Raw genomic sequence first — 14,358 nt, 5'->3', positions numbered from 1 at the left:
GAAGAGAGGTTGGAGGGAGCTGGAGGGGAGATAGAGAGGGGAGGGAGAGGGTGGGGAGATAGAGAGGGCATGCAGAGAGGGGAGGGAGAGGGTGGGGAAATAGAGGGGATGCAAAGGAGGGAGAGGGTGGAGGGGAGATAGAGAGGGATGAAGAAAGGGGAGGGAGGGAGAGGATGGAGGGGAGATAGATAGGGAATGGAGAGAGGGGAGGGGAGGGGAGGGAGCAGGTGGAGAGCTAGAGAGAGAGTGCAGAGAGGGGAGGGGAAGGGGAGGGAGAGGGTGGGGAGATAGAGAGGGGAGGGGAGATAGAGAGGGAGTGCAGAGAGGGGAGGGGAAGGGGAGGGAGAGGGTGGGGAGATAGAGAGAGGATGGAGAGAGGGGAGAGGAAGGAGAGTGTGGAGGGGAGATAGAGAGGGGATGGAGAGAGGGGAGAGGAAGGAGAGTGTGGAGGGGAGATAGAGAGGGTATGGAGAGGGGAGGGGAGATATAAAGGGGATGGAGAGAGCAGAGGGAGAGGGTGGGAGGGAGATAGAGAGGGGATGCAGAGAGGGGAGAGTGGAGGGGAGGGAGTGTGGAGGGAGGGAGGGGAGGGAGGGAGAGAAGGGGTGGGAGTGAAAGAGGGAAAGAGAGGGGGAAGATAGGGAGGGGAGATGGAAGGGAGGGTTAGAGGGGAGGGAGGAAGGTGATGGGGAGCTAGAAAGAGGATTGAGAGAGGGAGATAGAGAGAAAGTGGAGGGAGGGAGAGAGAGTGTGGGAGTGAGAGGGAGAGCGAGGCGGGGAGATAGGGAGGTGAGATGGAAGGAAGGGAGAGAGGGGAGGAAGGTGGAGGGGAAATAGAGAGCGGAGGTGGGGAGGGGAGAGAGAGAGGAGAGATAGGGTGGTGAAGGAGAGGGGGAGGGAGAGCAGGGAGAGATGGGGAGAAAGAGGGGAGGGGAGGAAGGGGGAGTGAGAAAAGGTGATGGGTTGGGAGAGGGGTGGAGGGGAGAGAGGGGGGTTAGGGAGGGAGAGGGTGGGAGAGAAGGGGGAGAAGGGAAGGAAGAGTGGAGGGAGAGGAAGTGGGGAATTAGAGACATTGAGGAGGAGAGAGAGGGAAGTGAGGGAGAGGGAGAGAAGGGAGGGGGAGAGCGAGAGGAGTAGGAGAAGAAGAGAAAGGAGGGAGAGAAGAGAAGGGGGTGGGAGAGAGGTTGTGAAGGGGAGGGAGAGAGGGGATGGAGAGAAGGGAGAGAAGTGAAGGGAGAGATAGGGAGGGAGAAAGAGAGGGGAGAAAAAGGGAGGGAGAACAGGGAGGGAGAGAAGATAATGAGGAGAGAGAGGAGTGAGGGGAAGAAGAGAAGGGGAGGGAGAGAAGGGTATCAGGGAGAGAGAGTCAGGGGAGAAGGGAAGGAGAGGGGGAGGAGGAGGGAGAGAGGGATGAAGAGGGAAGGAGTGGGAGAGAGGGGTGTGAGGGGGAGAGAAGGGAAGGAGGGAGGGACAAGGAGGGAGGAGGCAGGGAGAGGGATGAAGAGGGAAGGAGTGGGAGAGAGGGGTGCGAGGGGGAGAGAAGGGACGGAGGGAGGGACGAGGAGGGAGGAGGCGGGAGAGAGGGACGAGAAGGGAAGGGGTGGGAGAGAGGAGTGTGAGGGGGAGAGAAGGGACAGAGGGAGGGATGAGGAGGGAGAGAGGGATGAGAAGGGAAGGGGTGGGAGAGAGGGGCACGAGGGGAGAGAAGGGATGGAGGGAGGGATGAGGAGGGAGGAGGCGGGAGAGAGGAATGAGAAGGGAAGGGGTGTCCCTCTTGGGGCTTTGAACCAAGTGAGTGAGCGGTGATGCTTTCTGCAGCAAGCATAGGAGAGGAATGAACACACTGGAAATCTGAAGAAGGACAGACCTAGCTGGATGTCTGACAGCGAGTCCGTCAGTACGGGCAATTCGGGAGGAGACCCTTGATGAGGGGGTCAGGGTGTGGGAGCCCCTCTCTAAGCATACACCATGGGCTATAATCTCGGGGCTGGTATGAGATGTGCTCGCGCCTGCAGAGGCCGCGTAAGTTTCCTGATGCACGCCTGGGAAAAGGGCCCCGCGGGCAAAGAGTTGGGATATTTGGCCAACTGCAGCCCAGCGAATGCCCGTGAAATTCTTACGCCTGCTTTAACCAGTGTAACAGTTTAAAAAAACATAAAAATAAACTGTTAACAATCATTTATACATTAAAACACCCTGTACAATAAGGTAAGTTTATTTTAAGCCTTGTTAAAACATCTATATTTATTTTTCAAAGAATTACATTTTTGCTTTAAATATTTAATTAAATGCCATTTTAATTAATTTTAAATCGGGAAGGGATTTTGAAAATGTATTTGATGTATACATGTATTTTCTGCAGTATTCCCATTCATGCTTATGGGGTTTCCGTACATATGGAATTTCCATAAGCCCACGTGACCCCTGGGCTATTTGGGCCCCTACCCGTGGGTACCCAGAGAATTTCCATACCTCCCGGACCAGCAGGTACGCCGGCATTTTATTAGTGGACCCCAGGTACTTCCCCGCGGGAAGCCTCCGACCGCAAATTCAGGGCCTATCTTTTGTCTTGCAGATGCCCTGTTGTGCATTTCCAACATTTTCCGTCTTAAATACAACTGGGGGGAAATTTAACAGTCGAACACGAGGACAAAGTAGTATTTAAATGGTGATAGCTTGGGAAGTGTCGATGTACAGAGGGACCTGGGTGTCCTTGTACACCAGTCATTGAAAGCAAACATGCAGGTGCAGCAAGCAGTTAGGAAGGTAAATGGTACGTTGGCCTTCATTTCAAGAGGATTTGAGTACAGGAGCAAAGATGTCTTGCTACAGTTATACAGGGCCTTGGTGAGACCACACCTGGAGTATTGTGTGCAGTTTTGGTTTCCTTATTGAAGAAAGGATATACTTGCCATAGAGGGAGTGCAGCGAAGGTTCACCAGACTGATTCCTGGGATGGCAGGACTGTCGTATGAGGAGAGATTGGATCAACTGGGCCTGTATTCACTGGAGTTTAGAAGAATGAGAGGGGATCTCATTGAAAGGTATAAAATTCTGACGGGGTTGGACAGACTGGATGCGGGGAGGATGTTTCCCCTGGCTGGGAAGTCGAGAACAAAGGGTCACAGTCTCAGGATACGGGGTAGGAAATTTAGGACCGAGATGAGGAGAAATGTTTTCACTCAGAGGGTGGTGAACCTGTGGAATTCTCTACCACAGAAGGCTGTGGAGGCCAAGTCACTGAATATATTTAAGAGGGAGATCGATAGATTTCTGGACACAAAAGGCATCAAGGGGTATGGGGAAAAAGCGGGAATATGGTGTTGAGAAAGAGGATCGGCCATGATCATATTGAATGGCGGTGCAGGCTCGAAGGGTCGAATGGCCGACTACTGCTCCTATTTTCTATGTTTCTATGAACAGCTACAGAGCATCTCAAAGCTGAGCAAATACACAAGTAGGTAAGACTGCTCAGCCAGCAACAGAATTATTGGTGCTGAGGACCAGGCTTCCATTCAAATCAACCTTGCTGATGTTGAAGAGTAACAGGGAGATTCAATGGTCAGCACAAAACCTTTGCCATCTGTGGGCCTATCCGTAGGATGGGTGAATCAGATAGATTGTATCCTCAGGCTGGCAAAGAATGATGGCCTTGTGGCCAAGGCTGTGTAACAAGCTGAAGACTTGTGTTATGGGATGTTTGATGTTTGTATAGAAATAAAAACTCAAGCAAAAAGAAAAAAAAAGACTACATAACCTAACCTGACACTCCGCCTCCGTGCTGAGGGAGTGCTGCACTGTCGGAGGTGCCGTCTTTCAGATGAGTCATTAAACCGAGGCCCCTTCTTCCCACTCAGCTGGATGTGAAAGATCCTATGGCACTATCTCGGGGAATTATCCCTGGTGTATTGGCCAATATTTATCCTTCAATCACTAAAACAGATTATCTGGTCATTACCTCATTGCTGTCTGTGGAAACTTGCTTGTGCGCAACTTGGCTGCTGCATTTCCTACAGCGACTACACCTCATAAGTACTTCATTGGCTTTGGGACGACCTCTCACCTATACTACACACTGACCAAACTGACCTCTCACCTCTAGGACGCTGACTGATCGACCTCTCACTGGTGGGCGGCACTCTCGCCTCTGAGTCTGAAGGTTGTGGGTTCAAGTCCCACTCCAGGGACTTGAGCAAAACTCTAGGCTGGCACTCCCAGTGCAGTGCTGAGGAAGTGCTGCACTGTCGGAGGTGTCGTCTTTCAGATGAGACGTTAAACCGAGGCCCCGTCTGCTCTCTCAGGTGGACGTAAAATATCCCAGGGCACCATGTTGACGAAGAGCAGGGGAGATATCCTCCTTCACCTGGCCAATATTTATCCCTCAGATTATCTGGTCATTATCACATTGCTGTTAGTAGGAGCTTGCTGTGCGCAAATTGGCTCCCACATTACAACAGTGACTACACTCCAAAATTGGTTGTAAAGCACTTGGGACATCCTGAGGTCGTGAAAGGCGCTATATAAATGCAAGTCTTTCTTTATTTCACCTGCACTACACTTACACTAAGCTGAGGCATCAGGTATGATAGGTTCCAACTGGCACTGATGCCATTAACAACAGCACTAACAATAACTTGTATTTATATAGTGCCTTTAACATAGTGAAACGTTCCAAGGTGCTTTACAGGAGTATTATGAGATAAAAATTTGACACCGAGCCCCATAAGGAGAAATTAGTGCAGGTGACCAAAGAGGTATGTTTTAAGGAACGTCTTGAAGGAGGAGAGAGAGGTAGAGAGGCAGAGAGGTTTAGGAAGGGAGTTCCAGAGCTTGGGGCCCAGGCAACAGAAGGCACGGCCACCGATGGTTGAGCGATTATAATCAGGGATGCTTAGGAGGGCAGAATTAGAGGAGCGCAGATACCACGGGGGAGGTTGTGGGGCTGGAGGAGATTACAGAGATAGGGAGGGACGAGGGCCATGGAAGGATTTGAAAACAAGGATGAGAATTTTGAAATCGAGGCGTTGCTTAACTGAGAGCCAATGTAGGTCAGCGAGCACAGGGGGTGAGCGGGACATGGTGCGAGTTAGGACACGGGCTGCGGAGTTTTGGATCACCTCAAGTTTATGGAACTGTGGAATTGGATTGTATATGTATGCATTTAAACTGGGGCTTTTGGCATACACATCACTACAGAGAATCCTGTTCCTGGGACCAGGTGCAGAGGCAACTGTCAGGAAGACCCAGTCTTACATCCAGTGAGACCAGGCTGCAGTTGCCATTGACTGCGTGAGATCTGTACACTGTGGATTGGTGGCGACACATAATTAAAGTAACTAACACAATAATATTAGAAGAGCAAAACGTCCCAAGGTGTTTCACAGGAGCGATTATCAGACAAGAGGTTTGACACTGAGTTACATAAGGCGATATTACTTGACCAAATACTTGGTCAAAGGGGTAAGTTTCAAAGGCGCAAAGGGAAAAGAGGAATCATAGACTCCTAGAAGTTTACAGCACAGAAGGAGGTCATTCAGCCTATCGTGTCTGTGCTGGCCGGCAAAGAGCTACCTGGCCTAATCCCACTTTCCAGCCCTTGGTCCGTAGCCCTGTAGATTACATATCCAAGAAGAAGGTAAATGGAAGTCATGGGATCGAGTCTGGAAATGCTCACATGAATGGACACAGGGAAACTCAGGTTACACTGGTGTGACAAAGATTACGATAGATCTCTCTCCTGTATATCAAGAATGTTATGTCTGTGCACACTTTCGATGTACCAAAACTTACTTCCTGTTGTCTCTTTTCTCGTCACACTTTGGGTCAACTCCGAAATTCCTGTGTCCACATTTACAATGGAAACTGGCTATGTAAACGTGTCACGTTGTAATTGCACCCTCCCCCTTGAAGTGGCGCTGCAGCACCTCAATTTTGTCTCTCATAGCTCCTCAGCCCTGAGTGCAGAGAAATTCCCATAATCAATTTTGAAATTTTAATGACAAATAATAGTGTAAAATCAAGGTATATAAATATAAGGCCAGAATGTGTGACATTAAAATGGGGACAGAATGGGGTCTGTATGCTCTCTGGTCTAATTATTGCCCACCCTCTGACCCTGCTTCAACTGAGGACGAGATCTCGACTCCCCGCGTGAAATGTCTTGGGGGATTGCTGAATAACATCTAAATATTTAATCAAATTACAACCAAAAAGTAAGTGGCCTGATTAAGCATGAACGTTCCTGCTGCTCGTCAACTTTTCTTCATTGAAACATGTAAAATTTTGAAGGGGATTGACAGGATAGATGCTGAGAGGTTGTTTCCCCCAGGCTGTGGCACCCTAGAACCAGGGGGCACAGTCTCAGGATAAGGGCTCGGCCATTTCCGAGTGAGATGAGAAGAAAGTGTTTCACTCAGAGGGTTGGGAGTCTTTGGAATTCTCTACCCCAGAGGGCTGGGGATGCTGGTCGTTGAGTATATTCAAGGCTGAGATCAATAGGTTTTTGGTCTCTAAGAGAATCATGAGATATGGAGATCGGGCGGGAAAGTGGAGTTGAGGTCGATGATCAGCCAGGATCTTATTGAAAGGCGGAGCAGGCTCGAGGGACCGTATGGCCTACTCCTGCTTCCATTTCTTATGTTCTTATTTCGAGTGACACAAAGCCCTCCCCCTCCCCTGTGGATCTCAGCGTAGCCATTGAAATCGGTGTCTGTGATGTATGCACCTGTGAGGATGCTCACAGGTTTGTAGACTGAAAAGCCCCCTGCCAAAAAAATCCAAAAAATATATATATATAAAAAAAAGAGGGCAGTTAAAAGTGTCTGGAGTGTCCCCCAGATCGGGGGGGCTCTTGATCTGATGTTTATTTTGTTCCCCCACAAAAGAGTTGTAGACTGAAAACGCCCGATGTCGTCTGATCTTGGGAACTAAACAGAGTCAGGCCTGGTTAGTACTTGGATGGGAGACCACCTGGGTAATACCAGGTGCCGTAGCTCAACAAAAGAGTTGCCGGCCTCTCTTCCGGGCCTACATCCGGGCCAGGGTGTCCCTGGAGATGGAGCACACGGTGTCCACCGGTACGCTCGCGGCCTTCCGCGAGAGGTGGGCGCCGGAGGGACTGGAGTGCATCGTCACCCCCGGCAACCACATTTTAATTTTGATGTTTTTTTGTCTAAAGTTTCATTTGTTTATTGTGCCGGTTTTAGTGGCCCCCTCCCCTCTTTTAGCCAGGGGGCACTTTTATAATTTATGTTTTTTTAATGCCCTCAAAAAACAAAACAAAAAACAACAAGGGGACACTTGAAAAGTTTTTGGAGTGTGCCCCCCCCCCTTGAATCAGGGGGGCACTTGATTATTGTCTTCAACTGAAATAGTTGTGGAGCTGTTGAGTTGGGAGTGGCTTAGCCAGGCACGTGATGTTCACAAGACTCAATAAACCCCCAGCCAGTTGGGTTCGGGGGATCCATGACGAGACAGGTGGTTGTGAGCCTGGTGGATGAACTGGTAATGTGTCGTGTGAGTGTTAAACCTTTTGCGAATAAACCAACTTAATGGCAACGTGTTGCTACGAACTCTTCAGCAAAGAACCCATGAAGTGAATACATTACAGTGTCCTACCTTTGTGACATGATCTTGAAGGTATCGGGCAGGTAGCACTCGACGTTCTCCATCTGGAAGAGGTCGGCATCGCAGATCTTGTTGTCGGTCCGACCGTAGTTGGCGCTCTCGATCATTATGACGTCGCTCCCTGGGCACCGCAGCTCGATGGGGTATCCTTCGCAGGCCAGCTCCCGGCGCATCAGACCAAACGGCAAGGCGGCCCGGCTCAAACCTGAGGGCATGGGAAGAAAAGAGAACATAAGAAATAGGAACAGGAGAAAGACATACGGCCTACGATCATGGCTGATCGGATCATGGACTCAGCTCCACTTCCCCGCCCGCTCCCCATAACATCTTATTCCCTTATCAGTTAAGAAACTGTCTATCTCTGTCTTAAATTTATGCAATGATTCAGCTCTCTGAGGCAGCGAATTCCACAGATTTACAATCCTCTGAGAAGAAATTCCTCCTCATCTCAGTTAAAATGGGCGGCCCCTTATTCTAAGATTATGCCCCCTAGTTCTAGTCTTCCCCATCACTGGAAACATCCTCTCTGCATCCACCTTGTCGAGCACCCTCATAATACGTTTCGATAAGATCACCTCTAATTCTTCTGAATTCCAATGAGTAGAGGCCCAACCTCCTCAACCTTTCCTCATAAGTCAACCCCCTCATCTCCGGAATCAACCGAGTGAACCTTCTCTGAACTGCCTCCAAAGCAGGAAGGCCTTGAGATGTGACGCGTGGGGTGCATGGCGTGCTCGGGAGCGACGAGCAACTTCGGACCGATGGTGCCCAAAGCTCACCACCACTGGGTGGGGAAGGAGATGTTCATCACCAGCAAAGCACACAAACCGAGGCTGAACCAGACTGTCCGCAACCTTGATGTCATATTTGGCCCTGAAATGAGCTTCCGGCTACGTATCTGCAGCATAACTCAGACCGCCTATTCGCACCTCCGTAACATCGCCCGTCTCCACCCCTGCCTCAGCTCATCTGCTGCTGAAGCCCTCATCCGTGCCTTTGTTACCTCTAGACTTGACTATTCCATTGCACTCGTGGCCGGCCTCCCACATTCTACTCAACCTACATTAGAGGTGATCCAAAACTCGGCTGCCCATGTCCTAACTCACACCAAGCCCCGCTCACCCATCATCCCCTGTGCTCGCTGACCTACATTGGCTCCCACTTAAGCAGCGCCTCGATTTCAAAATTCTCATCCTTGTTTTCAAATCCCTCCATGGCCTCGCCCCTCCCTATCCCTGTAATCTCCTCCAGCCCCACAACCCCCCGAGATGTCTGCGTTCCTCTAATTCTGCCCTCCTGAGCATCCCTGACTATAATTCGCTCAACCATCGGTGGCCGTGCCTTCTGCTGCCTGGGCCCCAAGCTCTGGAACTCCCTGCCTAAACCTCTTCACCTCTCTACCTCTCTTTCCTCCTTCAAGACGCTCCTTAAAACCTACCTCTTTGACCACCTGCCCTAATTTCTCCTTATGTGGCTCGGTGTCAAATTTTAAAATCTCATAATACTCCTGTGAGAAGCGCCTTAGAACGTTTCACTACGTTAAAGGCGCTATATAAATATACGTTGTTGTTGTTGTTGAGAGGTGATGTGATTGATGATTTTAGGATGCTAAAGGGATTAGATAATATAGACCATGATGAACTGTTTCACCTCGACCAGTGTAACGTATTCACCTGTGAAGATGCTTATAGGTCAGGAAGCATTGGGCCTCTGCCGCGGCCTTGAGTCTCCTGCTTAGGGAGGGCGGTCAGGTGTTGGTGTGCGTCAGCACCCAGCTCGCGACTTTCTGTCTTCAGACCCTGCAGAGATACCTGTACGTCGAGCCCCCTCCTAGATGGTGTGCGCTGGCGACGCATTTCTTCCGCCAGCAGCACAGCCTCAATTACGACACGCAGCTCCTGTTTGTAAACCTGCGGGGGCTGCCTGTCTTTTACCAGGAACTCATCAGGGTTTGGAACAGAGTCGCCACCAAGTGCAGTTCTCCACCGTCTGGAGTGGCGGCTGTCCTTCGGGAGCCACTGCTCAGGAATCCCTACCTCCACCGAGCGCGGTTTTAGGTGGCAGGCGGATGAGAGGGCTGTGTTTGGCAAGGTGACCAGGGTTAGGGACCTGCTCGATGGCGGAGGAGCGGGCTGGATGGCGCCAGACGAGCTGGCACAGCGCCTCTCCTGGGCCGACGTCCGCCGCGCGGCCGATGCCATCGAGTCGCTAAAAACAGCTGTGGGCCCTGACTCCGCTAGGTGTGTCGAGGAGGCTCAAGCACGTGGGGAGATCCCGTCCGAACTGACCCCCGTCCGGATGGAATTCCTCATCGGCGCCAAGCCCGAAATCTCCCTCGGGAGCCGGCGCCTCACAACTTGAGCCTCCTCGGGGAAATCCCCTCCGTGCCTTTCAGTTCTGCGCGGAGAGGTTTCCTGTACGGGCTGCTCCTGCACACTCTCCACCTTGCCATCCTCGTCTGCCGTCCGGACACGCCATGGCGCAACCTTTTGTCATCCGGAGGAGGCGGGGGTCCCCAATGGAGTGCTCACTAAGCGGGAGTCCTCCCTTTATTTATTGGGGACTTGACCTGGAGGGTGTTGCACAGAGCAGTCCCGTGCAATCGGTTTTTAAGTCGGTTCACGGACTCCCAGGCCGCCTGTAATTTCTGCGGTCAAGAGGACCATTTGTTCCACATTTATGTTCAATGTGCGAGGTTGCAGCCCCTCTTCCAATACTTGAAGGAGCTGCTCCTCAAATTCTGGTTGCACTTCAGTCCCACGCTCCTGATCTTGGGCACCCTGTGCGGAGGGGAGCGGGCAGGTTGGAAGGCCTCCACGTGGGCCTGCTCCTGGGCATGGCCAAGGGGGCCTTCAACCGGTCCAGGCAGTGGGCGGTCGAGGGGGTCGTTCAGCCCGACTGCCTGCCTCTCTTCCGCGGTTACATCCGAGCCAGGGTGTCCCTGGAGATGGAGCACGCGGTGTCCACCGGTACGCTCGCGGCCTTCCGCAAGAGGTGGGCGCCGGAGGGACTGGAGTGCATCATCACCCCCGGCAACCAAATTTTAATTTGACTGTTTATTGTTAAAAAGTTTCTTTGAGTAATTTGTTGGTTTTAGTGCCCCTTTTAATCAAGGGGCACCTGATTTATTGTTTTGCACTAAAATAGTTGTAGAGCTGTTGAGTTGGGAGTGGCTTAGCCAGTCACATGATATTTACAAGACTCAATAAACCCCCAGCCAGTTGGGTTCGGGGGATCCACGATGAGGTATGCAGTTGTGAGCCTGGTGGATGAACTGGTAATGTGTAATGTGATTGTTAAACCTTTGCTAATAAACCAACTAGTTCTTAATAGTGATGTGTTGCTATGAATTCTTAGGCAAAGAGCCCATAAAGCAAATATATTATTGCCAGAACAGTGGAACCAGAGTACACAGCCTGCGCTCGAAGGGGGCAAATTTGAAACAAATCTGCAGATACAATATTTCAACGAGCGTGTGGTCACTCTATGGAGCAGGCTGCCCAACAAGCAGTTAGTATTGATTCAATCAAAGGCAAATTAGAAAAAGTTCTTTCAGAAAATAGTATTTTGGGACACAGTATATGAGTCATGGGAGACATGACGTGTGTAAATGTACCGTGACTGGGCGGAACAGGTGACTTTGGACCTACGATTCAGTGCTGGAAACGCTGTGTAAATTCATCACTTCAGGAGAGCCCAAAGCGCTTTACAGCCAGTGAAATACGATTGAAGTGTAGTCACTGTTGTAATATGGGAAATACGGCAGCCAATTTGCGCACAGCAAGCTCCCACAAAACAGCATCATATCATCGGCGGCCCCTCGAACGAGGATGACTTGCTTCCACACGAGTTCACGGATGTTCCAATGAAGGACCCGATGTTCCAATTGAGGGGGTGGAAGATGCCTGTGCGTGGATTTTTTTAACGTGGGGTGACCGTTGCACATCAGCCACCACACGGGCTTGACAGAGCTAGGTCTTGGTCCAGTGGCAAAGGGACAACTGGAGACCTGCTCTGCTGACAAACAGCAATGTGATAATGACCAGATAATCTGTTTTAGTGATGTTGGCTGAGGGATACATATTTTACCCAGGACACCGGGTAACTCCCCTGCTCTTTAAATCATGTCATGGGATATCTTTTACACCAACTTGAGAGGGCAGACAGGGTTAAACGTCTCCATCCAAAAGACAGTGCGGCACTCCCTCAGTGCTGCATTGTGAGTGTCAGCCTGGCTTTCGTGCTCAGGTCCCTGGAGTGGGACTTGAACCCACAATCTTCCAACTCAGAGGCGAGAGTGCTGCCCACTGAGCCACGGCTAACACTAACAGGATGGAGGAAAATGAGAGGAGAGTCGGGGAACAGGGGACAGTGAGGGAGGGAGGGGGGGGAGGTGATGAGAATATGGGGGTGCAGAGCCTCGAGGTGGTCTGTCAGGGGATCGTGTTAAGACGAGGGTACAAATTATAAGGAGTACAATGAAGCCACAGTGAAATTACAGTTTGTATTATTTGCGAGGAGGATTATTGAGACTGGGTTTTGGTTCTGAAAGACTTCAGCAAATGTAGCCTCCAAAACCTCTTAGCTTTACCATGGAATCATAGAAATTTACAGCACAGAAGGAGGCCATTTCGGCCCGTCGTGTCCACGCCGACAAAGAGCTACCCAGCCTAATCCCACTTTCCAGCTCTCGGTCTGTAGCCCTGTAGGTTACGGCACTTCAGGTGCACGTCCAAGTGCTTTTTAAATGTGGTGAGGGTTTCTGCCTCTACAACCCTTTCAGGCAGTGAGTTCCAGACCCCCACCACCCTCTGGGTGAGAAAAGTTCTCCTCAACTCCCCTATAAACCTCCTACCAATTAATTAAATTCATGCCCCCTTCCCCTGGTTATTGACCCCTCTGCTAAGGGAAATAGGTCTGTCCTATCCACTCGATCTAGGCCCCTCATAATCGCTGGAGACATTCCACCAACGATGTCTCCTCAAGATCCTGCAAATCCCCTGGGAGGACAGACGAACCAACATTAGCGTCCTCGACCAGGCCAACATCCCCAGCATTGAAGCACTGACCACACTCGACCAGCTCCGCTGGGCGGGCCACATTGTCCGCATGCCTGACACAAGACTCCAAAAGCAAGCGCTCCACTCGGAACTCCTACACGGCAAGTGAGCCCCAGGTGGGCAGAGGAAACGGTTCCAGGACACCTTCAAAGCCTCCTTGATAAAATGCAACATCCCCACCGACACCTGGGAGTCCCCGGCCAAAGACCGCCCTAAGTGGAGGAAGTGCATCCGGGAGGGCGCTGAGCACCTCGAGTCTCATCGCCGAGAGCATGCAGAAAGCAAGCGCAGGCAGCGGAAGGAGCCTGCGGCAAACCAGTCCCACCCTCCCTTTCCTTCAGCCACTGTCTGTCCCACCTGTGACAGAGACTGTAATTCCCGTATTGGACTGTTCAGTCACCTGAGAACTCACTTTTAGAGTGGAAGCAAGTCTTTCTCAATTTCGAAGGACTGCCTATGATGATGACACCTCAATGAAGTCTCTCCTTTAGTGACCATTGTGAGTGCAAAAACAGTCCTGGGCCTGAGGTGTCAGGAAGTAGGAGCCACTTGGAAGCAGAGAAAGCGAGGCCTTATCCTGCCCTGAACCATGAGGCAGCAGCTCTCTGATTACCACATCCAGTCCCTCAGAGACTGAGTGCTCAATCGTTGGCGCACAGGATGTGTCTCAGGAGCAGTTCTTTTTCACGAACGGTCAGGCCACGTGAAAATGAGAAATAAAAGTGTTTTGGAGATACTGGCAGGTTCAATAAATCAGGCAGAGAGTGGAAATATTTACAATCTGAGGGCTGAGCGGACGCTGATGAATTGCAATGAGGAAACAACACTTCAGACGGGCCCGAGGGGCAAGCCTCCAGACTGTTAGGCCCCAGGCAATCTGTAAACAGGCCTCGGATAAGCTGCGGCCGACCATAGCCCAGTTTCAGACAACCCACAGACATGCCTCAGCTAGGCCCAGACAGGCCAAAGCAAGCCTGAGTAAGTTTGCCACCCTTCCAAGTCAAGGTGGGGGAGGGGGAAAGGGGGCGGGGCTACCAGTCTGGCCCTTGCTTGGGACCTTCCTGGGATGCAATTATACAGGGCCCCGGTGAGACCGCACCTGGAGTATTGTGTGCAGTTTTGGTTTCCTTACCTAAGAAAGGCTACACTTGCCATAGAGGGAGTGCAGCGAAGGTTCACCAGACTGATTCCTGGGATGGCAGGACTGTCGTACGAGGAGAGATTGGGTCGACTGGGCCTGTATTCACTACTGTTTAGAAGAATGAGAGGGGATCGCATTGAAAGGTATAAAATTCTGACGGGGTTGGATAGACTGGATGCGGGGAGGATGTTTCCCCTGGCTGGGAAGTCTAGAACAAGGGGTCACAGTCTCAGGACACGGGATAGGAAATTTAGGACCGAGATGAGGAGAAATGGTGAACCTGTGGAATTCTCTACCACAGAAGGCTGTGGAGGCCAAGTCACTGAATATATTTAAGAGGGAGATAGATAGATTTCTAGGAACAAATGGCATCAAGGGGTATGTGGAAAAAGCGGGAATATGGTGTTGAGATAGAGGATCAGCCATGATCATATTGAATGGTGGTGCAGACTCGAGGGGCCGAATGGCCTACTACTGCTCCTATTTTCTATGTTTCTATTTATCTATGTTTCTTTAGTCCTATTCATCAGA

General features: G+C 50.9%; 1 protein-coding gene across 1 annotated transcript in view; it reads right to left on the bottom strand.

The window, feature by feature from the left end:
- LOC139237849 (adhesion G protein-coupled receptor L1-like) overlaps positions 1–14,358 on the bottom strand; it is a 454,570-nt gene that overhangs the window by 414,727 nt on the left and 25,485 nt on the right. Inside the window, exon 4 of the mRNA XM_070867073.1 lies at positions 7,618–7,831. Coding sequence (XP_070723174.1) covers positions 7,618–7,831 — 214 coding nt within the window. The remainder of the gene's footprint in view (positions 1–7,617; positions 7,832–14,358) is intronic.

This window comes from Pristiophorus japonicus, chromosome 24, assembly GCF_044704955.1.
Source record: "Pristiophorus japonicus isolate sPriJap1 chromosome 24, sPriJap1.hap1, whole genome shotgun sequence".
Classification (NCBI taxonomy): domain Eukaryota; kingdom Metazoa; phylum Chordata; class Chondrichthyes; family Pristiophoridae; genus Pristiophorus; species Pristiophorus japonicus.
Note: the sequence above shows the minus strand (reverse complement) of the source record. Positions and strands in the feature narration are given on the sequence as shown.